A 25,033-nucleotide genomic window follows, 5' to 3' on the forward strand; every position below is an offset into this window, starting at 1 on the left:
TTCACCAAGGAATCGGCCACTAGATAAGAGCCATTCACAGGAATCACCAACTAGAAAGAGATGATCATAAAATAGTAAGAAATATATCTGTTATAAACAAATCACGAACCACAACTGAAGAAAAAACAAGCAGCAAATGGACACAAAAAGGAATCCAGGTAATGATTGAAGATGGCAAAGCAATGGAACTCATGGGGAGAATCTGAGGCAATCAAATGTTTGTGCAAATCCTAGTTGGGGAATGCCAAGATTTTAATTTTGCCCATCCCTTTCAATGGGCAGCATGTTACAGAAATACATCGGGCCACAACAAATAAATAGCAAATACAGGTTTAACAAAGTTTTCAAATCACATAAACCAAACATGCATAGAACAACAAAATTACACCCATAACACTACTTTAAGGCCGATAGGGATAAGAACATAAGAAATAGGAGCAGAAGGAGGCCATTTGGCTCCTTGAGCCTGCTCCGTCATTCAATAAGATCATGGCTGATCTGATCTTGGGCTCAGCTCCACTTACCTGCCCACTCCCCATAACCCTTCACGCCCTTATCATTCAAAAATCTGTCTATCTCCACCTCAAATATATTCAATGACCCAGCCTCCACAGCTCTCTGGGGCAGAGAATTCCACAGATTTACAATCCTCTGAAAGAAGACATTCCTCCTCATCTCACTTTTAATTGGTGACCCCTTATTCTGAAACTATGCCCCTAGATCTAGATTTCCTCACGAGTGGAAACATCCTCATTACATTCACCTTGTCGAGGCCCCTCAATATCATGTTTCAATATGATCACCTCTCATTCTTCTAAACTCCAATGAGTATAAACCCAACCTACTAACCTTTCTTCACAACTCAACCACCTCATCTTAGAATCAACCTATTGAGCCTTCTCTGAACTGCCTCCAATGCAAGTATATCCTTCCGAAAATAAAGAGACCAAAACTGTATGCAGTACTCTAGGTGTGGCCTCACCAATACCCTTTACAGCTGCAGCAGGACTTCTCTGCTTTTATACTCCATCCCTTTTGCAATAAAGGCCAACATTCCATTTGCCTTCCTGATTATTTGCTGTACCTGCATACTAATTTTATGTTCCATGCACAAGGACCCCCAGGTCTCTTTGGACTACAGCATTTTGTAATTTCTCTCCATTTAAATAATAATTAGTTTTATTTTTTCTGCCAAAGTGGATAACCTCACACTTTCCCACATTATAGTCCTACTGCCAAATTTTTGCCCACTCAATTTAGCCTGTCTATATACCTTGGCAGATTTTTTGCATCCCACTCTAATGCTAATATATTACCCCCAACCCCGTGAACTTTTATCTTGTGCAGTAACCTTTTATGTGGCACCTTATCAATGCCTTCTGGAAATCCAAATACACCACATCCACTGGTTCCCCTTTATCCACCCTGCTCGTTACATCCTCAAAGAACTCCAGCAAATTTATCAAACATGATTTTCCTTTCATAAAACCATGCTGACTCTGTTTGACTGTATTATGCTTTTCCAAATGTCCTGCTGCTGCTTCCTTAATAATCGACTGCAGCATTTTCCCAACGACAGTTAGGATAACTGGTCTATAGTTTCCTGCTTTTTGTCTGCCTCCTTTTTTAAATAAGGGCTTTACATTTGCAGTTTTCCAATCCACTGGGACCTCCCCAGAATCCAGGGAATGTTGGTAGATTACAACTAATGCATCCACTATCTCTGCAGCCACTTCTTTTAAGACCCTAGGATGCATGCCATCAAGTCCAGGGGACTTGTCCACCTTTCGTCCCATTATTTTACCGAGTACTTTTTCTTTAGTGATAGTGATTGTTTTAAGTTCCTCCCTCCCTGTAGTCCCTTGATTATCCATTATTGGGATGTTTTTAGTGTCTTCTACCATGAAGACAGATACAAAATATTTGTTCAAAAACTCTACCATTTCCCTGCTCCCCATTATTAATTCCCCAGTCTCATCCTCCAAGGGATCAACATTTACTTTAGCTACCCTTTTCCTTTTTATATACCTGTAGAAACTCTTACTATCTGTTTTTATATTTCTTGCTGGTTTACTTTCATAAACTATCTTCCCTCTCTATTTTTTTTAATTCGTCCTTCAATGGATTTTAAAAGCTTTCCAGTCCTCTGGCCTCCCACTAATCTTGGCCACTTTGTATGCTATTGTTTTCAATTTGATACCATCCTTTACTTCCTTAGTTAACCACAGATGGTTCTTCCTTCTCAAAGTCTTTGCTTCTCACTGGAATATATTTTTGTTGAGTGTTATGAAATATCTCCTTAAATGATTGCCACTGCTCATCAACTGTCTTACACTTTAATCTATTTTCCCAGTCCACTTTAGCCAACTCTGCCTTCATACCTTTGTAATCTCCTTTATTTAAGATCAGGACACTGGTTTAAGATCCAAATTTCTCACCCTCCAACTAAATTAGAAATCCAACCATGCTATGATCACTGTTTCCTAGAGGATCCTTTACTCGGCGATCATTTATTAATCCTGTCTCATGACACAGTACCAGATCTAAGATAGCCTGCTCCCTGGTTGGTTCTGCAACATACTGTTCTAGGAAACCATCCCGGATACATTCTATGAAGTCTTCCTCAAGATTACCTTGGCTAATTTGATTTGTCAAATCAATATGAAGGTTAAAATCGCCCATTGTTATTGCCATTCCTTTCTTACAAGTCTCCATTATTTCTTGATTTATACCCTGTGCAACAGTGTAGCTACTGTTAGGAGGCCTATAGACTACACCCACCAGTGACTTCTTCCCATTATTTCTTATGTCCACTCACAGATTCTTGATCTTCTGAGCCAATATCATTTCTCACTACTGCACTGATCTCATCCTTTATGAACAGAGCTACCCCACCTCCTTTTCCTTTTTGTCTATCCTTCCGAACTGTCAAATACCCCTGAATATTTAGTTCCCAGGCTTGGTCACCTTGCAATCACGTCTCTGTAATGGCTATCAGATCATACACATTTATATCTATTTGTGCCGTCTGCTCATCTATTTTGTTACGAATGCTGCCTGCAGTCAGATAAAGAGCTTTTAGTTTTTAATTTTTTTTTAAAAAAACCATTTTTTCCTGCTTTAACCCCACTTTGATACACTCTTATTTTTATACATTCTGTCCTTTTCCGTCACACACTGGTTTTCATTTCCCCCAGTGCCACCCTGCTCTATTGCCTTCTCCTTATTCTTTGACTTTTAAAATTTCTACCCTCTTTCCCCTCCCCCACATTTAGTTTAAAACCCTCTTGGCATCCCTAATTATTCAATTCGCCAGGACACTCGTCCCAGCATGGTTGAAGTGAAACCCGTCCCAACAGAATAGTTCTCTCTTACCCCAGTACTGCTGCCAGTGCCCCATGAACCAAAACCCATTTCTCCCACACCAGTCTTTGAACCACGTGTTCATCTCTCTGATCTTATTTACCCTATGCAAATTTGCTCGTGGCTCAGATAGTAATCACTATCTTTGTGGTGCTGCTTTTTAATTTAGCCCCTAGCTGCTCATACTCTCTCAGCAGAACCTCTTTGTTCTACCTATGTCATTGGTACCTACGTGGACCACGGCAACGGGATCTTCCCCTCCTACTCAAGTTCCTCTTCAGCCCAGAGGAGATATCCTTAACCCTGGCACCGGGCAGGCAACACATTATACTGCTCCTGCAAGATCAGGTAATCTCAAGTAACTAAGTCTCAATTGCAGCACTGCGCCAATTTTCTTACAGTAAGCTGGTTTGACATTAACAACTTTTTCAAAAGTTAGATTTGAAGGCCCCCCCCGCAAAATTCAAGGTGGGAAGAAAAAATGACCAATCGTCCTGCTCAAAACCCCCATTCCCAACTATCACTCCAGCTTTAACTTCCTTTTCAGCTTTAAGGCCCTTGAATGAGTTCTCATCTCCTGCACATTCCCCTCTCCCATCATTCTGTTTGAGTTTCTATGGTCCAATTACCTCTACATGGCCCAGAATATCAAAACTGCTTTGGCCAATGATGTGATCATATCTCTTTAGGAGGTGATGCTTTTTAAAAAATATTCATTCTTGGGATATAGGCGTCGCTGGCAAGGCCAGCATTTATTGTCCATCCTAACTGCCCTTAACTGAGTGGCTTGGGATGTGGGCATCGCTGGCAAGGCCAGTATTTATTGTCCATCCTAACTGCCCTTAACTGAGTGGCTTGTTAGGCCTTTTCAGAGAGCTGTTGAGAGTCAACCACATTGAGTCTGAAGTCAGATATAGGCCAGACTGGATAAATACAGATTTCCTTCCCTAATGTACATTAGTGAACCAGATGGGTTTTTACAACAATCCAGTAGTTTCTGGGAGTGACTTCTATCTAGTAGTCGATTCCTTTGTGACTGCAACTGTAAAACATTACCTCTCCTTGTCCACAGATGACCACTCCATCCTCCTCTGCTACCTCTCTCTTCTATGGTACTACCTTTGCTAGGCTTTATTCCTGCCTGTCCCAATATAGTCAGCACTTCTCCCACAATGGCTTCTCTTCCTGTCCCCCTATGGTTACCCAAGAAGTACCCCAAGGATCCATCCTTAGTCCCGTCCAATTTCTTGCCCACACAGAGTCACTCGGTAACATTATTCAAGTGGTGCCAACTTCCATTTATATGCTGATGATACCAGGCTCTACCTTTCCACCATCACCTTCAAACCCACAACCTTCACTGTGATGTCAAACAGCCTGCCCAACATCAAGTTGTATGAGCCACAACTTTGTCCAGCTTAAGAGTGAAGCCATGCTGTTCATCTCCCATTGCCTCAAGAGTCCATCCCACTCCCCAACTGCTTGCTCAAGCTGACCCCAATGGTGCACATTCTGTAAACTTTGCAATGCGGAGATGAGCTTTAAATGCCATATCCTATCAATCACCATAACTACTTATTAACTACTCCACAACACTGCAACCCCCCGCCACTCTTACCTCTATCACTTCTGAAACCCTTAGCCATATTTCCTTTACCTCCAGGCTCACCTTTTTCACTTGTTTTCCTCCCAAGATCTTCCCTACATAATTCTAACTTGTCCAAAACTGACATGATTTGCACTGTCCTATTTGTTCATCAACTTGCTACCTCCCAAATATACTGAATTTAAAATATTCATGTAGAAATTCCTTCTAAGGTCTTAAGCCAAATGTACTTCTACAACCTCCTCCAACTAAAGTAGACCGGGAACACAGACTAAACGGTGGCACAATTGAGGAACAGTGGAGGACTTTTAAGGAGCTCTTTCATAGTGCTCAACAAAAATATATTCCAGTGAAAAAGAAGGGTGGGAAGAGAAGGGATAACCAGCCTTGGATAACCAAAGAAATAAAGGAGAGTATCAAATTAAAAACCAATGCATATAAGGTGGCCAAGGTTAGTGGGAAACTAGAAGATTGGGAAAATTTTAAACAACAGCAAAGAATGACTAAGAAAGCAATAAAGAAAGGAAAGATAGATTATGAAAGTAAACTTGCGCAAAACATAAAAACAGATAGTAAAAGCTTTTACAGATATATAAAATGGAAAAGAGTGACTAAAGTAAATGTTGGTCCCTTAGAAGATGAGAAGGGGGATTTAATAATGGGAAATGTGGAAATGGCTGAGACCTTAAACAATTATTTTGTTTCGGTCTTCACAGTGGAAGACACAAAAACCACGCCAAAAATTGCTGGTCACGGGAATGTGGGAAGGGAGGACCCCGAGATAATCACTATCACGAGGGGGGGGGGGGGGGTAGTGCTGGACAGGCTAATGGGACTCAAGATAGACAAGTCCCCTGGTCCTGATGAAATGCATCCCAGGGTATTAAAAGAGATGGCAGAAGTTATAGCAAGATGCATTCGTTATAATCTACCAAAATTCTCTGGACTCTGGGGAGGTACCGGCGGATTGGAAAGCAGCTAATGTAACGCCTCTGTTTAAAAAAGGGGGCAGACAAAAGGCAGGTAACTATAGGCCGGTTAGTTTAACATGTGTAGTGGGGAAAATGCTTGAAGCTATCATTAAGGAAGAAATAGCGGGACATCCAGACAGGAATAGTGCAATCAAGCAGACGCAACATGGATTCATGAAGGGGAAATCATGTTTAACTAATTGACTGGAATTCTTTGAGGATATAACGAGCATGGTGGATAGAGGTGTACCGATGGATGTGGTGTATTTAGATTGCCAAAAGGCATTCGATAAGGTGCCACACAAAAGGTTACTGCAGAAGATAAAGCAGAGTCAGAGGAAATGTATGAGCATGGATAGAGAATTGGCTAGCTAACAGAAAGCAGAGAGTCGGGATAAATGGGTCCTTTTCGGGTTGGAAATCGGTGGTTAGTGGTGTGCCACAGGGATCGGTGCTGGGACCACAACTGTTTACAATATACATAGATGACCTGGAAGAGGGGATAGTGTAGTGCAACAAAATTTGCAGATGACACAAAGATTAGTGGGAAAGCGGGTTGTGCAGAGGACACAGAAAGGCTGCAAAGAGATTTAGATAGGTTAAGCGAATGGGCTAAGGTTTGGCAGATGGAATACAATGTCGGAAAATGTGAGGTCATCCACCTTGGAAAAAAAAAAACAGTAAAAGGGATTATTATTTGAATGGGGAGAAATTACAACATGCTGCGGTGCAGAGGGACCTGGGGGTCCTTGTGCATGAATCCCAAAAAGTTAGTTTGCAGGTGCAGCAAGTAATCAGGAAGGCGAATGGAATGTTGGCCTTCATTGCGAGAGGGATGGAGTACAAAAGCAGGGAGGTCCTGCTGCAACTGTATAGGGTATTGGTGAGGCCGCACCTGGAGTCCTGCATGCAGTTTTGGTCACCTTACTTAAGGAAGGATATACTGGCTTTGGAGGGGGTACAGAGACGATTCACTAGGCTGATTCCAGAGATGAGGGGGTTACCTTATGATGATAGATTGAGTAGACTGGGTCTTTACTCATTGGAGTTCAGAAGGATGAGGGGAGATCTTATAGAAACATTTAAAATAATAAAAGGGATAGACAAGATAGAGGCAGAGAGGTTGTTTCCACTGGTTGGGGAGACTAGAACTAGGGGGCACAGCCTCAAAATACGGGGGAGCCAATTTAAAACCGAGTTGAGAAGGAATTTCTTCTCCCAGAGGGTTGTGAATCTGTGGAATTCTCTGCCCAAGGAAGCAGTTGAGGCTAGCTCATTGAATGTATTCAAATCACAGATAGATAGATTTTTAACCAATAAGGGAATTAAGGGTTCCGGGGAGCGGGCAGGTAAGTGGAGCTGAATCCACGGCCAGATCAGCCATGATTTTGTTGAATGGCGGAGCAGGCTCGAGGGGCTAGATGGCCTACTCCTGTTCCTAATTCTTATGTTCTTATGTTCTTATGTTTATGCCCTCCAACTGTCAGACTCTGGCCTTCTGTACTTACCACCCTCAACATTCTGGAATGCTCTACCTAAAACCGTGTTACCTCTCTCTCCACCTTCAAAGGCCTCCTCAAAATCTCTCTGACCACACTTAGTCAACTTTGCTAATTCTTTTACGACTAAGTGCTGTCGAATTTGTCTCTCTAAAGCTCTCCACATCCTTCTCCTCCTTTCACACGCACCTTAAAAGAATCTCTGTCCCCTCGGAAGCTTTACAACATTGTTTTGGTTAAACATATTCTGGTCAAGAATTTGGGCACCCAACAAGTGAGATCAGAGTGGCATTCTTCAAATCTTGTACAATACCTTTATTGTACAAGGTATTGTACAAGACTTACATTGTACAATAAAGGTATTGTACCTTTATTGCTCAAACTGCTCCTGCAACTACTGTTAGATCTGTAACCACAATGCAGTCTCCTTCTAACTTAAATTACTCTCAATTAAACTCAGGTTTGAAAAGACAAAATCTAGGACCTAAGAATACAGCTCTCTTTCTCTCGCACAAATTTCAAGTGGATGTAGTAAAATCCTAGTGATAACATTTTTTAGGTTGATTTGATTTCTGCACAAAATGTAAGATTTCAATCTTAATTCCATCTCTGGCAAGATTTGTTTTCTCATTAAGCAGATGGTATTTAGAATTCAATATGATTTATAGCTGACAGACAGCATGCTTTAGTTATGGCCTTTATTTCTATTACTTTACTGCACATGAGGCATGGCAATTACAATAGGATGAGGATCTAGGTATTTGAGGAATGCTGTGGGTGTTGAATACAAATCATCTGGAATATGTATAATTTAAAGTGATTAAAGTGGACTTGGTGGCTCCTTCACCTCTGGAACTTCGATCTGGACCCAGCCCAGAGTGATGGGGTGAAAGTCACTTCACCCAGTCCTACAAGAAGTGAATCTAGGCAGTCTAAACCCAGCTCCAAAACAAAGGCAACTTAACTTAGAGACCGTAACAATCGTTGGTGAGGAAATGGAAGAAAAGAATTATACTGGTGCAGTAAGGAAAGTATTTCTAAAGTCAGGCAGAATTAGAGCTTTCCGACATTTATTTCAGCATGGAGTCATGCCATATCTGACTTTAATGTCTGATGTTGACACCAGATGTCACTACCCCTCAACAATGAAATAATATTTAATAGGAAAACATTTATTTTTTTTAAAAAAGGAACCCATGCATACATATATGCACATAAATGTGTGTGTGCACACAAGTTCCATTATTATAGCATGCTCTGAAAATTCTGCGATGCTATTTGCTAGATCATTGCTATTGGGGTCAAGTTTTGGCCTGAGTTGTTCCTATTTTTTTTTGGAGCAACTAGTTTAGAATGGAGTATCTTAGAAATTGCAATTCTCAGCATTTAGTTTGCTCCAGTTCGAGTGAGTTACAACAGTTTCATTTTAGAACAGATTTTTTTTTCCAAAAGGGGGCGTGTCCAGCCACTTATGCTTGTTTTGCAAATTTAGGCAGCGAAAACTTGCTCCAAACTAACTTAGAATGCAGCAAGTGTAGATTTTTGTACGCTCAGAAAAGCCTTGCCTACACTTCGAAATCAGGCGTAAGGAACAAGAGATGGGGGGGCGGGGTGGGGGGGGGGAGGGAAGTTTACAAACATGAAACACATCACTTTTACAAATAAAGAGCCATCATCAATAATAAATAAATCAATAAATCAATCAAAAAAATCAATAAATAAAAAAATTACGTTTCTACTCACCGACTGCAACATTGGGCGCCCTCCAAAAGCGTGCTGGGACAAGGCCCCACCCAGCGTGCATCTGTGTGTTTGAGGGAGCGAGGTGGGGGGGGAGGGCGAGTGAGAGGTGGGGGGGGGGGAGGGCGAGTGAGAGGTGGGGGGGGGGAGGGCGAGTGAGAGGTGGGGGGGGAGGGCGAGTGAGAGGTGGGGGGGGGAGGGCGAGTGAGAGGTGGGGGGGGAGGGCGAGTGAGAGGTGGGGGGGAGGGCGAGTGAGAGGTGGGGGGAGGGCGAGTGAGAGGTGGGGGGGGGGAGGGGGGGAGAAGGAGGAGGAAAGGGAGAGAGAGGAGAGGAGGGGGGGGGGGGGGGAGGGGAAGGCTGAACGGTTCTGGCCGACGAGAGGAAGCCGGGCCGAAGACTTCAGGCAGGGCCGGCCCCCAACAAGATGCTGGGCGGACGGGCCCCGCCAAGGATGTGGAGGGAGGGGGAACGGCTGAATGGGAGGGAGGAGCGGACTGGACGTGACGTGGGGCAGAAGAAAGAGCTGGAGCGGGAGTTGAATGTGGCGGGGGCAGATCGGGAAGCGGCAGGCAGCGGACCTGAACCTGGGGAGGGGCGGGGGGGGAGCCGGAGCAGGAGCTGAAGATGAAGAGGAGGGAGGCCCAAGTCCAATCTTCGCCGCCCCAGTGAGTCCATTCGGCCAGGGCTAGGTGTGGCATGCTTCAGGCCCCTCCCACGCAGCCTCGGCGGCCTAGAGCTACTGCACATGCACACACACTCTAGCGCGCATGTGCAGAGGTCCCGGCACTGTTTTCAGCGCCGGGGCCTAGCTCCACCTCCCATAGCTTGTGCTGCGCTGCGCCGCGCCAAGGGCCTGGAACGTTCCAGCAGCGGGGAAAATACCAAGGTAAGTTTTAGGCATGGTTTTGAGCGCGGAAATCCGGCGTGGCTCGCAGGGCTGCGCCCTTTTAGGCGCGGCCCGAAATTTGACACCATTAAAACTCATTATTCGATTTATGTCTGTCTGGATCAGGCATACCAAGTGCTACAAGCATGGCATCCTAGATATTCTGAGCTGTATTTGCCAACTAACACATTATTTCTATTGATGTACATGTATGTGAATAAACTATGTTTTCCATAACAATTACACTGTTTTTCTTTGAGTAGCTGACATTATTTAATACTTCAGGGAAATCTCTGGCAAGTGTGTCAATATTTGTCGGGAGACCCTGCCCCACACCCACACAAAACTTTGAAAATCATGGTGTTTGATAAATTCTTTAATAAAATATCCCTGTTCAGATACTCCAAAATAATCTTTTGAATTCCCGTCATTCGATTTTAAACTCCACATATGGGGAAGGGGGCATTGGGTCTAAAATTCTGGCCTCGTTGGTTCTGTACGAAGTGCGCATGGACCCGGCGAGGCCTCGCAAAAGCCGTTGTTTGGGGCGTGATGTGCATGCGCCGAAAACCGGCTTTCCCGATCGGTCAAGATTTCTCTAGACAGATCCTCCGCATCCCCGGGAGAAGGACATTCACATGGGTGAGATTGGGCTATTTGCCCAGCGAATGTTCTTCAAACTTTTACACCTGGTAAAAGCAAGCGCACAGCCTACTTTTACCAGCGTAACAGTTTTAAAACACACAAAAATGTTAATTAAATACACATTTTTATAGTTTAAAAACCCTGTCCATTAGGTAAGTTTATTTTAAAACCTATTAAAAAACAAAAAAAATTCCAAAAAATATATATTTTTCTAAAACTTTTAATTAACTTTAATTTCAATTAATTTTAAATATGTGAGGTGTTTTTATTTATTCTGTTGTGTTTCTTGTTTTGGGGTTTATTCTTGGACAATAATGGGAACTCGTAAAAATGGAATTCCCATTATTAATGGCAAGACTGCAGAGTGATTGGTGGTCCAGGCAAACGTGACTCCAGCTTATTCGTATGTATGGGGAAGTCATCTTCCCGTATGCTATGCATGGAATGAAGGCCTCCAACCGGAATCAAAGGCACCTCCGAAACTACCAGGTACTTTCGTTAAAAAAATTCGGGTTGGAGGCGTTCGTCCAAAGAAAGCCTCCGGCCGGAATTCTACTCCCATTATTTCTTAAATAACCTAAATCAAAGTAAATCACAATCTTAGAATAATTCATTTACAATCTTAAGTGGCATTATGTTGCAATGATTCTGCCTCGTTTAATTTCATATACAGATGAAGGTTATTTGCTTCAACTTAGCTCATCCATCCAGGAAGATTCTACAACTCTCCAATTCCAACATCCAATGGTTTTCTCAATAACTCCAGTGTTTGCAACTCTGCTATTCTAGCCAGGTGCTCATTTGACGTACTGAACAGTCTATGAACTTCCTGTTATTCGTCCTAAATTTAAGGGCACACTGATGTAGCGGTTATAGTACTGAACTAGCAAGCTGAAGATTGAGAGTTCAAATCCCACCTCGACCAATTGTGAAATTGAATTCAATAAATCTGGTGTGTGGTCTGGCACCGGGGGAACAAATTGACCTTGATAACTGGAAGATTGCCATTAAAACTCAACTGGTTCATGAATGTCCTTCAACAAGTGAATCTGCGTCCCTTAGTGTCCGGCAACGGCGACAAGAGCACAAGACAGGTATTGTTTGAGATGAGGTTGGGGACACTTATAAAGCTCAATGAGGCAAATCACAAGCGAACTCAGCAACACGTTTCAGAGGCTACTACATCAGACTGGAAATGAACTGCAGAAAATAGAGGAGTGTTGCAGTAAAGAATGTACTGATCATGAGGAAGCTGCAGATACCTGCCCAACATCAGAGACCATTAGTGGCTCTGTTCTACAGTGGTAAGCAAGAACTTGACAAGACACCATATGGAAGTTCAGAATTCACAGCAAATGCAAGATCGCTAGATAGATGGAAAAAGTATTACAATACAAGGAGGCTGTTCATCTGTGGGTATAAACTGAAATCTGACTCTAGCATCATGGACTCCTGTTACCCTTTGCAATGATACTGCAGTTAAAGTGCAAATGAAGTTTGAATCAGAGCCCAAGAGATGCCACAAGGGAGCTAGTCACACTGATTTACTGTAGAATTAGTTTAAGCCTCAATAACTGATTTACACTTACTAGTTTAGTGTCTGTCTAACACCAGACTCACTTAATGTTCCTAACTGCCCAAAAACATTTTATGTTTAATCTTAATACTTCAGAAAGGGAAAAAAAAAATAAGCTGCATAAACTACTTCCCAAGATTCCCAGGACTGAGATACTTGCAATAAAGAACTTTTTTTCCAACTCTGCTGCTCCTGTGTCCTTTTGCTTGAGCATTCTGTTGAGCCCATGTGATATTACTGTTGAAACATGGGGTAAAGAAGGGGCAGAGAGGTTGATGAGAAATTAAGTTGGCTTAGCATACAAAATGGAAATCATGTTATAAGCTTGAGAGAAAGCTCGGTAGCAACAGTGTAGTGAATAAAGACATTGTGACTGGACCTTGAAAGTCAGTCAGAAGGCAGTCTTTTGGCTGTAGAAGTTTTAAAGACAAAAGAGTTATTGAAAATGCAGCTACTTTTCACACAAAGCGGACAGATTAAAAGGATGAGAACAAACAAGATAAGGGGCACGTTACGTGCCACGGAGCTTGGACAAGTCTAGAGGCAATGGAAAGTTACTGGAGGGGAGGTGTCAGATGACAAGAAGGAATCCAAATCAAAGAAAAAAAGAGGCAGTTTCAAGTTTACAAGGAGGACAAGAAACATTTTATAGTTGGGAGTTAGTGCAGTGAGGGAATACATGTCTACATTTCTGTGCTCATATCTGTTTAATCTACTTTGCCTGTAAAGTGCTTTGAATGCTAACTGAAGAAATAAAGGTATTGAATCCGAAGCAGTTACTAATTTCATTAGTACTCAAGTAAAAAGACACCATTGGTCTTTTTATCAACATCAGAACATAGAACATGTGAATTAGGATCAGGAGTAGGCCATCCGGCCTTTTGAGCCAGCTCTGCCATTCAATATCATGGCTGATAGTGCAATTGAGATAGACTATCCCCATATCCCTTGATTCCCTTAATATCCAAAAATCTATCGATCTCCGTCTTGAATATATTCAATGCCTCATCTCAGTCCTAAATGGTCACCGCTTATTCGGAGACTGTGACCCCTGGTTCTAGACTCCCCATCCAGGGAAAATATCCTCCCTGCATCTACCCAGTCAGGCCCTGTAAGAATTTTGTAAGTTTCAATGAGATCACCTCTCATTCTTCTAAGCTCTAGAGAATATAGGCCTAGTCCACTCAATTTCCCCGGACAATTCCCCCACCCCCCCCGCTATCCCAGGAATCAGTGTGGTAAACCTTTGTTGCACTCCCTCTATGGCAAGTATATCCCTTCCTTCGGCAAGGAGACCAAAACTGTACGCGATGTGGTCTCACCAGGGCCCTATATAATTACAGCAAGACATCTATACTCATATTCAAATCCTCTTGTAATAAAGGCCAACATACAATTTGCTCTTCTAATTGTTTGCTGTACCTGCATGTTACCTTCCAATGATTTGTGTACAAAGACACCCAGGTCCCTCTGAACATCAACATTTCCCAATCTCTCACCATTTTAAAAAACATTTTGCTTTTCTATTTTTCCTACCGAAGTGGATAACTTCACATTTCTCTGCATTATATTCCATTGCCATCTTCTTGCCCACTCACTTAACCTGTCTATATCCCCTTGAAACCTCTTTGCATCCGCCTCACAATTTACATTCCCATCTAGTTTTGTATCATCAGCCAACTTGGATATACAGATTGAACCACCTTTATCCGGAACCCTCAGGACCTGGCCTGTTCGGATAAGGGATTTTTCTGGACAAGAGGTGGTCACGTTAAATTGGATCGTACAGGTACTAAGCAAGGGGGCTGGCTGGCTTGGGGCTAGGAGTACAGCAGAGAGATCATTGTGGGGGGGGGGGGGGGGCGGTGGATCGCGAGGTCAGGCCAGTGACTGCTGGAGTCGGCAGCGAGGAAGGACTTCAATTTGTTCATGTCGGTGTTCTGTGCATGTGCCACCTGGTGGCTGGGAATGGTTCCGGACGAGGGGTGGTTCCAGATAAGGGAGGTTCAACCTGTACTACACATTTGGTCCCTTCATCCAAATTATTGATACAGATTGTGAATAGTTGAGGCCCAAGCACTGATCCTTGCAGTACCCCACTCCTCCTTCTTCGGCAGTCCCCCGGACGAGTTACAGTCTGCCAACCCGAAAATGACCCGTTTATTCCTACTCTGTTTACTGCCCATTAACCAATCCTCAATCCATGTTAGCATGTTACCCCCAATCCCATGAGCCCTAATTTTGTTTAATATCCTTTTTTGTGTGCCAACTTATCAAATGACTTCTGAACATCCAAATACACCACATCCACTGGTTCCCCCTTATCTATTCTGCTAGTTACAACCTCAAAAAACTCAGCAGATTTGCCAAATATGATTTCTCTTTCATAAATCCGTGTTGACTCTGTCCAATCCTATTATTTTCTAAGTGGCCTGTTACCACATCCTTAATAATAGATTCCAGCACCGATGTCAGGCTAACTGGTCTGTAGTTCCCCGTTTTGTGTCTCTCCCTCCTTTCTTAAATAGTTGGGTTACATTTGCTACCTTCCAATCCACGGGAACTGTTCTAAAATCTATGATTTTCATCATCCAAAATTCCAATGCATCCATTATCTCTATAGCCAACTCTTTCAAAACCCTAGGATGTAGGCCACCTGGTCCAGGGGATTTATCGGCTTTCAGTCCCATTAATTTCTCCAGAACAATTTTTTTTTAATGAGTACTAATTTATTTCAGTCCCTCATTCTCACTAGACCCTTGGTCCTCCACTATTTCTGGAGGGCTTTTTGGGTCTTCATCTGTGAAGACAGACACAAAGTATGTGTTTAATTTCTCTGCCATTTCCTTATTCCCCATTATCATTTCTCCTGTCTCAGCCTGTAAGGGACCTACATTTACTCGCTAATCTTTTCCTTTTTACATATTTATACAGGTTGAACCTCCCTTATCCGGAACCCTCGGGACCTGGCCTTTTCTGGATAAGGGATTTTTCCAGAGGGGTGGCCACGTTAAATTGGATGGTACAGGTAGTGAGCAAGGGGATATCAGGCCTGGCTGGCTTGGGGCTGGGGGTGCGGCAGAGAGACCGTGGGGGGCATGGTGGATTGCAGGGTTAGGCCAGCGATTGTGGGAGTCGGCAGCGAGGAAGGACTTCAATTTGTTCATGTCGGAGTTCTGCGCATGCGCCACCCGGTGGCCGGGAATGGTTCTGGACCAGGGGTGGCTTTGGACCAGGGAGTTTCAACCTGTAGAAGCTTTTCCCGTCTGTTTTTATGTCTCTCGTTAGTTTACTCTCAAATTCTATTTTCCCTTTCTTTATCAATTTCTTAGTCCTCCTTTGCTGAATTCTAAAACCTTCCCAATCCTCAGGCTACTGCTCTTTTTGGCAACATTATAAGCCTCTTCCTTTGTCCGAATACTATCTTTAACTTCTCTTGTTAGCCACAGTTGCACCACTTGGCTCAGAAGAGCCGAGAGCGCGGGCCAGCTCACACTGCATAAGGTCCGTGCAGCAGAGCAGGTCTCCAGTCGTCGTGGTTAACCCTTGCCATTGGATAAAGGCCGATCTCGGTCAAGCCCATGTGGTGGCTGATTTGCAACAGTCACCACACGTTAAAAAATCCATGCACAGGCATCTACCATTCCTTCAATTGGAGTTCAGGACTGGAACATCGGGTCCTTCATTGAAACATCTGTGAACTCACGTGGAAGTAAGTCTACCTCATGACTTTTCCTGTGGGGTTTTTGTGCCTTAAAAGGAATGTACGCTTGTTGTAAATTATGTATTAATTCTTTAAATGCTAGCCATTGCTTGTCTACCATCTTACCTTTTAATGTAGTTTCCCATTCTACCTTAGCCAACTCTCCCCACATACCTATGTAGTTTCATTTGTTTAGATTTAAGACCCTAGTTTCAGATTTAACTAAATCCTTTTCAAACTTAATGTAAAATTCTATCATATTATGGTCATTCTTCCTTAAGGATCCCTTTACTACAAGGTTATTAATTAACCCTTTCTCAACCTAATCCCTTTGGGTCTAACTTTTAGTGGGGAATTTAACAGTGTAATTACTGCGGAAGAGCCAATGTTTTTTGTCAGTTTCCCTAATTTAAGTGATTACACTGATTGCTGGCTCTGGGTGGGGGTGGAGGGCACAGCGCAGCCTGTGTCGGAGCAGTGAATGACAGGCCGCAACTTTCGGATTTGCGGCAAACCCCAAAATTGTGGTCAGTTTCAACGGCGGAATGACGGTGAACACTGCCAGTTCACCATCATCCGGATCGCATATTCTGGACCATATTATCTTTGTTTTTATTTTCAATGTCCCTGTATATAAAATCCAGAATCATAGAATCGTAGAAGCTTTTACCGTCTGTTTTTATGTCTCTCGCTAGTTTACTCTCATTCTATTTTCCTTTTCTTTATCAATTTGTTGGTTCTCCTTTGCTGAATTCTAAAATCCTCCCAATCCTCAGGCTTACTGCTCCTTCTGGCATCATAAGCCTCTTTGTATAAAAGTGAACTACAGTTACAGTATGCACTACATCTTGGACAAAGATAGCAGCATCAGTTGAAGCCCGACTTACTAACAGTCTCCGAGAAGCGGGTTGTTTTGCCACCGTCTCCCCAAATCTTGGATCCTTGATACCTAGTGGAAATTATTTGTCCGGACATACTGTTGCAATGAATAGTGAGGGATTTAAAACACAATTTAAGGAAGAGATCATTGTCTATATATTAGTTTTGAGTAATGCTGCTCATGATATCTCTTCAGAACTACAGTATTCAAATTGACAGTGCAGGAAAAGAGAATAGATTCTAGCAGGCACTGCAACGTACCCAGTATGAATCCTTTTTTTCTGTGAGCATTTAATATACAACAAATTTGAGTTCAGCTGTGGTTCAGTTGATAGCATTCTCGCCTCGGAGTCAGAAGGCTATGGCTTCAAGTCCCACTCCAGAGACTTAAGCACAAAAATCAAGGCTGACACTCCAGTGCAGTGCTGAGGGAGTGCTGCATTGTTGGAGGTGCCATCTTTCGGATGAGACATTAAACCGAGGCACCATCTGCTCTCTCCGGTGGACATAAAAGATCTCTCAGCACTATCTTGAAGAAGAGCAGGGGAGTTACCCCAGCATCCTGGCCAATATTTATCCCTCAATCAACATTACTAAAAAACAGATTATCTGGTCATCATATTGCTGTTTGTGGGACTTTGCCGTGTGCAAATTGGCTGCCGTGTTTCCTACATTACAACAGTAACGACAGTTCAAAAGTACTTTATTGGCTGTAAAGCGCTTTGGAATGTCATGTGGTCGTGAATGTCTTTTTCTTTTGCCAATTCACTCAAAGTTGTACATAATTTTCAGATGTAACTGTACATGGGAAAATATTTTGAAAACTACCCAATAAATATTCAAAAGTTAAACCTACTCTGTACAAAGAATAAATGCACCTAAAGCAAGGTCACAAATGTTTCAATTTACTAGTCACCCAGTAAGTAGACAAAAGTAAGGAATTCCTATTTATTGGCTTAAATAGTTCGATCAAGCTGTCAATGATCATCATTGGTTAAAATAATTGACAATTAGACCCCAAGTTCAAGCCCTACCTAAAGTTTTTCACAAAAAAAAGCACACACAAGTTTTAATGGTATCCATTTACTGTATGTACAGTACAACACTCACTGTTGAAAGTTCCTTAAATCACAACACTGCATCATCTGTTTTAATATTTGCTACTACAAAAAATAACAGTCAAGTACTGTACTGCAGACTATTTGTGCAATACAGCTGTGCGTCTCTTTATGAATAGGCACATTCAAATTATTAAGCAACGGATGTTGGAAGACATTAAAAAGGAGAGAAAAATGCCAAAGGCTCTTTGTAGTGAAGTCGTTCTCCATCACAACTCACAACAATCTAAAATGAACACAAATTAAATAGTGAGATCAAAAAGGTCATTTTGGCAAGTCTGAGAAACTATTTGAATAATTACAATACTGTATCTTCATCTCAACACATTGACCAAGTCTTTTATAGTTAGCCAACTCTGCCGCCAAGCAGTTTAAATGCATTCTTATTTCCCTCCATCATAAACTCAAGATTAAGCTTATCTGAAATAATGATGAACACCATATTTCTTGCAGAGTATACCATGCAAGGTACGTACAAACATAGATCAATTATTCAAGTCTTTCATTTGGAGTCTATTATCCATTTCCATCTTTTTCTCCCAATCTTTTCTCCTCCACAGCTTAAGATCCCCTGGCCCCAATAGCCCCAATAAACTACAAGTCCAAGTTCCAAGTTTAAAGCTACCTGAACAGAGCACATTGCCCAATCCCTGAACCTGCTTGTTCTTTGTTTTTTCCGTGCTCGTTTCAACAGCTGGAACACAGCTTAAATTTGACTTCCCACACTCCTGGAATCCTCCAGCATCAGACTTACACAACTCTGCTGGATTACACAACAAAAGTCGGCTGCTGTAATTGTCTTCTGCAGCTGAGTTGCTTTGTGTTTTAAGGTAACCTTTTCTAGCCGAAAGCCCATCCCCTAGCTTTTGACTGTACTTCAACGCACTGCGAGCTTCTCAACTTTACTTTGCTGCTGTGGGAGTCCTGGACGGACAGCCACTTTCTCGAGCCACTGGCTTCTGAACCTTTTAGTGACCTATAATGTCGCCACTGCTAGCTACGGAGTCTGCATTCTGCTGGACTGCCTCTATTCTAGTACCTGGCTGGTTCCTGATTCCTCACATTTCTGCTTCTCTGCTGGGAATTTTTCACTTTATGCTGAGCAAACTCTGAACTGCTCATGCTGGTTACCATCCTGCTCTGGATTCTACTCCATTGTTGCCAAATGCCCTTTGCTTTGTCACTTTCAGCTTGCTTCCCTTCACCACTGACTTCACCTCCTGATCTAGTGTGCTCTTCACTTCCCTACAGCTGCTCCTTGGACCAGCTCCCTCATCTGCAAGGATCTTGTGGATTTACATTTCACAATCCTTGGATCCCTGTGCTTTACTGCTCTCCGCCCTCGAGTTTCACTCCTGGCCAATATTTATCCCTCAAATCAACTTCACAAACAGTTTATCTGGTAATTATCTGGTTGTGAAAGACACTATATAAATGCAAGTCTTTCTTTTTTTCTCCTTTGCTGGTAAACTGGATCCACTACTAATCACATCTGCTCAACCCGATAAATTAACCTAGCCGGCTCAAAGTCAACGCTCCACGCCTCTAGACAAAGGACAATCTCCAGCTATGTGCCTATTGATACTCTGCCTCAACAAACATCTTCAATCCTGGATATTGGATCATCGATGCTCCAAGCCAACTTCATCTTGAGGTAACCTCCCAACCCCATAGCTTTTCCATCACAAAGGCTGCCTGCTTCCACCTCCAATATCACTTGTCTCCACCACTGCCCATATGTTGCTGAAAAACTCATCCGTGCCAATGTCACTTCCAGACTTGACTATTGCAATGTTCTCCTAGCCAACTTCTCACCCTCCATAAACTTGAGCTCATCCAAAACTCTTCTATCTGTATCCTAACCTGCACCGTCCCGTTCACCCATCACCCAGGTGTTCGCTGGCCTACACTGGCTTCCGGTCCTCTAACACCTCCAATTTAAAGTTCTCATCATTGTGTTCCAATCCCTTTATGCCCAGTCCCATTTTTGCAAGTTTCTCTAGCCCTACATCTCTAAGAACTCAGGTGTTCTTGATCTTGTGCATCCCCAACTCCTTTCACCCCACCTTTGGCAGCCGTGTCTTCAGCCGTCTAGGCCCTAAGCTCAGGAATTCCCTCCCTAACTTATCTTCCTCTCATTACTCCTTTAAGACTTTGCTTAAAACCTACCTAATTTACTCAGCTTTTAGTCACCCACTCTAATAACTCCTCCTTTGGTTCAGTGTTAATTTTTGTCTGATTACGGTTTTGTGAAGTGCCTTGGGACATTTCTCTGCATGAAAGCTATTATATAAATACTAGCTTTTGTTATACTTCCAAATTTCTATCAGCTTTGTAATTTTCATGCAGCAATGCCAAATTCCCCACCCAACCCCAAAAAAACTTTAACTCAAGCGGCACACACTAATAATCATGAACCTGTCTGCATCACAGAATAAAGGAATTATCTCCTACAGACTACATCAATTTCTGTATCAAAATATAAAACAAAAGCCTTGAATTTCCTCTAGGTATGTGTCTAGAGATATGTATAACCAAGGCGCAAATTAATTACACAGCCTAAAAGATCACAGAATTTTGGGCGCAAATGAGTTATGTGCAGAAGTACAATACACTCAAATCTCCTTAATCTTCTACAACTGTCTCTCGATCCCTCCGCCCAAACACATCTCCGTCCATAATAATGACCCTGCTACCAGGTTACAAAGCCGTAAAAGCAAGTTTCCTGCAATTGCGTTTGCTCAGAGGCTCTCGTCAAATTACTAACAGATTATCAGACGCAGCAGGAAAGTCATTATTCAGGATTTCTATTACAATCTTTGAGCATTTACAAAAAAAAATTATCCTTGCAGAGTCGCTGTATTTTGTTTCTTTGAATGGATTTTTATGATACAAGTATATTTAAAATTTAAAAACTTCCCTAACTGCAGGTTCTTAAAAATGCTTTGCCTGATCTGCATGGGTGATGGTTGAATGAGTTGAAAATGAAATTTACATACTTGAAGGAAAAATATATGGTGCAAGTTTGGTGCTTTTCTTGGGCCATGATTATTTACGCTGATTTACTCAAATTTTACATTGACATCAGCAGAATGGGCGTAGAAATGGGCACATTTTCAGGTCCAACATCTGGATTGCATCCGCGGAGGAAATTCCAAGGCAAGAGATGTCAAAGTAGACAAGAGTAGAGATGAGTTTTAATTGCGTGCAAGAAGCAAGGGCGGCCCTTGTATCTTTGTTTGGCCTGATTCAAGATTGTACAGCTATGCCAGCTGGCAGGATAGGACAGCACATCTACAGAAGAAAGTTCAGAATTTTGACATCTCTGAAGTATACCCCCACCCCCCACCCCATAGAAAGAAAAGGCAACCTGTTCATCCCTGCTAGCTTATAAAGGACATAGTTGTATAATTTCTGGAATCATCAACTACAAGCACATAGAATTTAATAAATAGATTGTCTAGCTAATGTTGTTAACTTGTCAGGTATCGAAGGAGTCTAATCCTAAATTAATCTCACTAATTTGTATCAATTTCAGACATTAATCTTGACTGTAAAGTTATAATCAGCATATGTTTAATGCTAATTACTGTGAAATAACTGAACTGCCTTTGTAACCACTTACTTAATCCCAAGTAGTACTAACCCCAAGTAGTACTACTTATTTACATACTTAACATTTAAGAACAGCCAACTATGATTCTTCATTAATAAACAATTGTTAATGATTTGATTGTCTGACTTCTTGGATAATTGGCAAGAAAAGGTATGTTAATTCCCTCAGTAGCTTATATGGATCCTGATGGGAAGTTGGTAGTATGAATGTAAACATAAACTGAAATGGTTGATGCAAGACAAATTTAGGCATCATTAACTCCTAGGCATAGACTGGGAGTTAAACCACAGATGATTTCTTGGCAAGGAGTTATGGTGAAGGGGGTTAAGGAATCGTCTGATTGATGCCAGTGATGAATATCCTGGCCTCACCCAATATTCCGAGATAAAAGATCCAACAAAGGACCAAAACTGTTGCTAATCTGCAAAAATGACCTGGATTTAGAAACAAAATGCAACATACAGGTTGTACCTCTCCAGTCCGGCACCCTTGGGACCTAACCGGTGCCGGACCAGACCAGAGAATTTTCCGAACCATGGAAGATGGCGGCTATGCAATCTCTGGTGAGTTTGTAGAGTTCACTACGCGAGTTAATAGCGGCTCCTCGTACTCATTATCTGGCTCAGGGGTTCTCAACTAGAGATCCGCAGCCACCTCGGGATCTGCCCTAAATAACCACCAGGATTTTTTTTTAAATAAAAAGGAAAAATGCAAGGTGGGATCGAGCTGGAAAAAAACTGGCGGCTCCGGCCCAGACCTTCTTCCCCCTCCTTCCCAACCATCTGCACAATGACGACGGCAGCTGCCGCTGACCCCAAGTCCTTAACTATGGCTCGGACTCCCTGTCCAGTAAATGCACATGGCCACTCTGCCAGAGGAAATCGCTTCCCCAAGCGGGAAACCTTCAACCGCAGGCCCAGTAAGGAGGCCAAATCTCATTGGATTTCCAGAAGGGGGGATTTTGACACTCCCAGCCATGGCTCACCTCAGCTCGGCCTGAATTTTCAGACCTGGTCGCCTCCCTCTCTCTCTCTCCAGCGACTTCTGGTTCATGATATATCCAGCCTGGGACTTCGTCTCTCCAGCGACCAAATCTTTCTTATTTTTGGCTAATCATTTAACCAAGCTCAGACTTCGTCTCTCTGGTGACCAAGTCTCGACTTTTGGTTAACGATTTGACCTGCCCGGGCCTCCCTGGTCTGAACTCCAGAACCACCTACTTGTCCAATCTATTCGACATCTAGAGTTATAATCAAAAGCATCCGACTGCACTTTTAACTAATGCCGGACCAGGGATTTTCCGGACTAAAATAAGAGTCCCAGACTGGAGAGGTACAACCTGTAGTAGAATGCTCAGATATTAAGTTGTGGCCGGGGGTTCTGGGGTGTGCTTCCTATGTCTGACAAAACAGTCAAGGAACTACAGAAGGACTCCGTTCTACATTATTTACAAATTTTATCAACGACAGTTGAAATTCAACAGGAACCACTGCAAGGTTTTTTTTTTGGAAGTGTTCATGGGATGTTTGCAACACTGGCATGGTGGTATTTATTTCTCATCTAAATGCTGCCCTTGGCTACACCATCCGAAAACATGTCAGGTTCCGCACGTACGCTGACGATACTCAGTTCTACCTCACCACTACCTCTCTTGTCCCCTCCATTGTCTCCAAATTATGAGCAGAATTTTCCTCCAACTAAATATTGGAATAACTGAAGCCATTGTCTTTCAACCCCGCCACAAGCTCTGTTCCCTGGCCACTGTCTGAGGCTATACCAGACCGTTTGCAACCTTGGTGTCGTATCTGACCCCGAGGTAAGCTTCCGACCATATATCCAAGCCATAACCAAGACCGCCTATTTCTACCTCTAACATCACCCGACCCCACCGCTGCCTCAGCTCATCTGCTGCTGAAACCCTCATTTATGCCTGTTACCTCTAGACTTGAGTATTCCAACACACTCCTAGCCAGCATCCCATCTTCCAGCCTCCATAAACTTAAGCTCATGCAAAACTCTGCCACCCATATCCTAACTTGCAGCAAGTCACGCTCACCCATCACCCCTGTGCTCGCTGACCTACATTGGTTGCTGGTTAAGCAACACCTCGATTTTAAAATTCTCATCCTGGTTTTCAAATCCCTCCATGGCCACACCCCCTCCCTATCTCTATAACCTCCTCCAGCCCTACAATCCTCTTGTGCATTCCTCCAATTCTGGCCTCTTGCACATCTCCGATTTTAATCGCTCCACCATTGGCAGCCATGCCTTCAACTGCCGAGGTCCAAAGCTCAATAAATTCCCTCAATAAATCTCTCTTTCCTCCTTTTAAGATACTCCTTAAAACCCCTCTCTTTGTTCAAGCTTTTGGTCATCTGCCCCAATATCTCCTTATCTAGCTTAATGTCAAATTTTGTTTGATAACAATTCTGTGAAGCGCCTTGGGACATTTTATGATGAAAGGCACTACATGATTGCATGTTTTTGTTGTCAATTCCGAGTTGCCCTGAAAGCTTTTGAGGTGACTGTGCCCCCACCATGGTGTTAGGTAGGGAATTCCAGGAATTTCACCCAGCAATAAAGAAATGACAATATAAGTCCAAGACAAGATTGCATATGACTTGGAGGGAAACTTGAAGGTGATGGTGTTCGTACGATATGCTGAACTAAAGTGCCATGTCTACTAATACAGTAACAGTTTGATGCCAGCATGCTAAAACATTGCAGTGCTTATATCAGGTCACACCTTGAGCACTGCGTTCAGCTCGGGGCATAGAGGAAGGTCACAAAATGTATGTCACAAGACCTAGTTATGGGAATAGCAAAAACTCAGGACTAACTTTTTTAAAAAAGGGTAACCCCACTCTGTACTACTACTTTTCCCCTCCACCTTTGACATTACTACCTGCTTGCCTTCAGCCAATTTCTTGCTCTTATTGATACCAAAACTGAAGCCATTAAAACTCATCAGCTTTACACAAAGTCAAACACTGAAGCCATTGAAACTTATCTTTACATAGAGTCAAGGAATACAAAGATCTAGCATTTAAGGTGAATTGACTCAACCTAGTCTTCTTTAGGCGGTCCCTCGAATCGAGGATGACTTATTTCCACGCCAAAAAGAGAGGAGTTCAATGAGTTCACAGGCGTTTCAATGAAGGACCTAATATTCCAGGTCCCGAACTACATGTTGATAGGTGGAAGATGTGTGTGGATTTATTTTTATAAATATGTGGTGGTCGTTGCACACCAGCCACCACACAGGCTTGACAGAGTTAGGTCTTGGTCCAGTGGCAAGGGTTAACCAAGACGACTGGAGACCAGCTCTGCTGCACAGACCTAGTGCGCACACAATGCAGTGTGTGGGCTGGCCCGTGCTGCCCCTGGGCTCTCGCCTCTTCTGGGCACCGGTCACGTCACTCTGCAATCTC

At 42.8% G+C, this 25,033-nt stretch overlaps 1 protein-coding gene across 1 annotated transcript in view; it reads right to left on the minus strand.

Moving 5' to 3' along the window:
* The window catches only part of casd1 (CAS1 domain containing 1), a 200,160-nt gene that overhangs the window by 109,107 nt on the left and 66,020 nt on the right, over nt 1-25,033 (minus strand). Inside the window, exon 3 of the mRNA XM_070881075.1 lies at nt 1-50. This exon is cut by the window's left edge and continues 47 nt beyond it. Within this exon, the coding sequence (XP_070737176.1) occupies nt 1-50 (50 nt within the window). The remainder of the gene's footprint in view (nt 51-25,033) is intronic.

This window comes from Pristiophorus japonicus, chromosome 5 (genome assembly GCF_044704955.1).
Source record: "Pristiophorus japonicus isolate sPriJap1 chromosome 5, sPriJap1.hap1, whole genome shotgun sequence".
Lineage (NCBI taxonomy): Eukaryota > Metazoa > Chordata > Chondrichthyes > Pristiophoridae > Pristiophorus > Pristiophorus japonicus.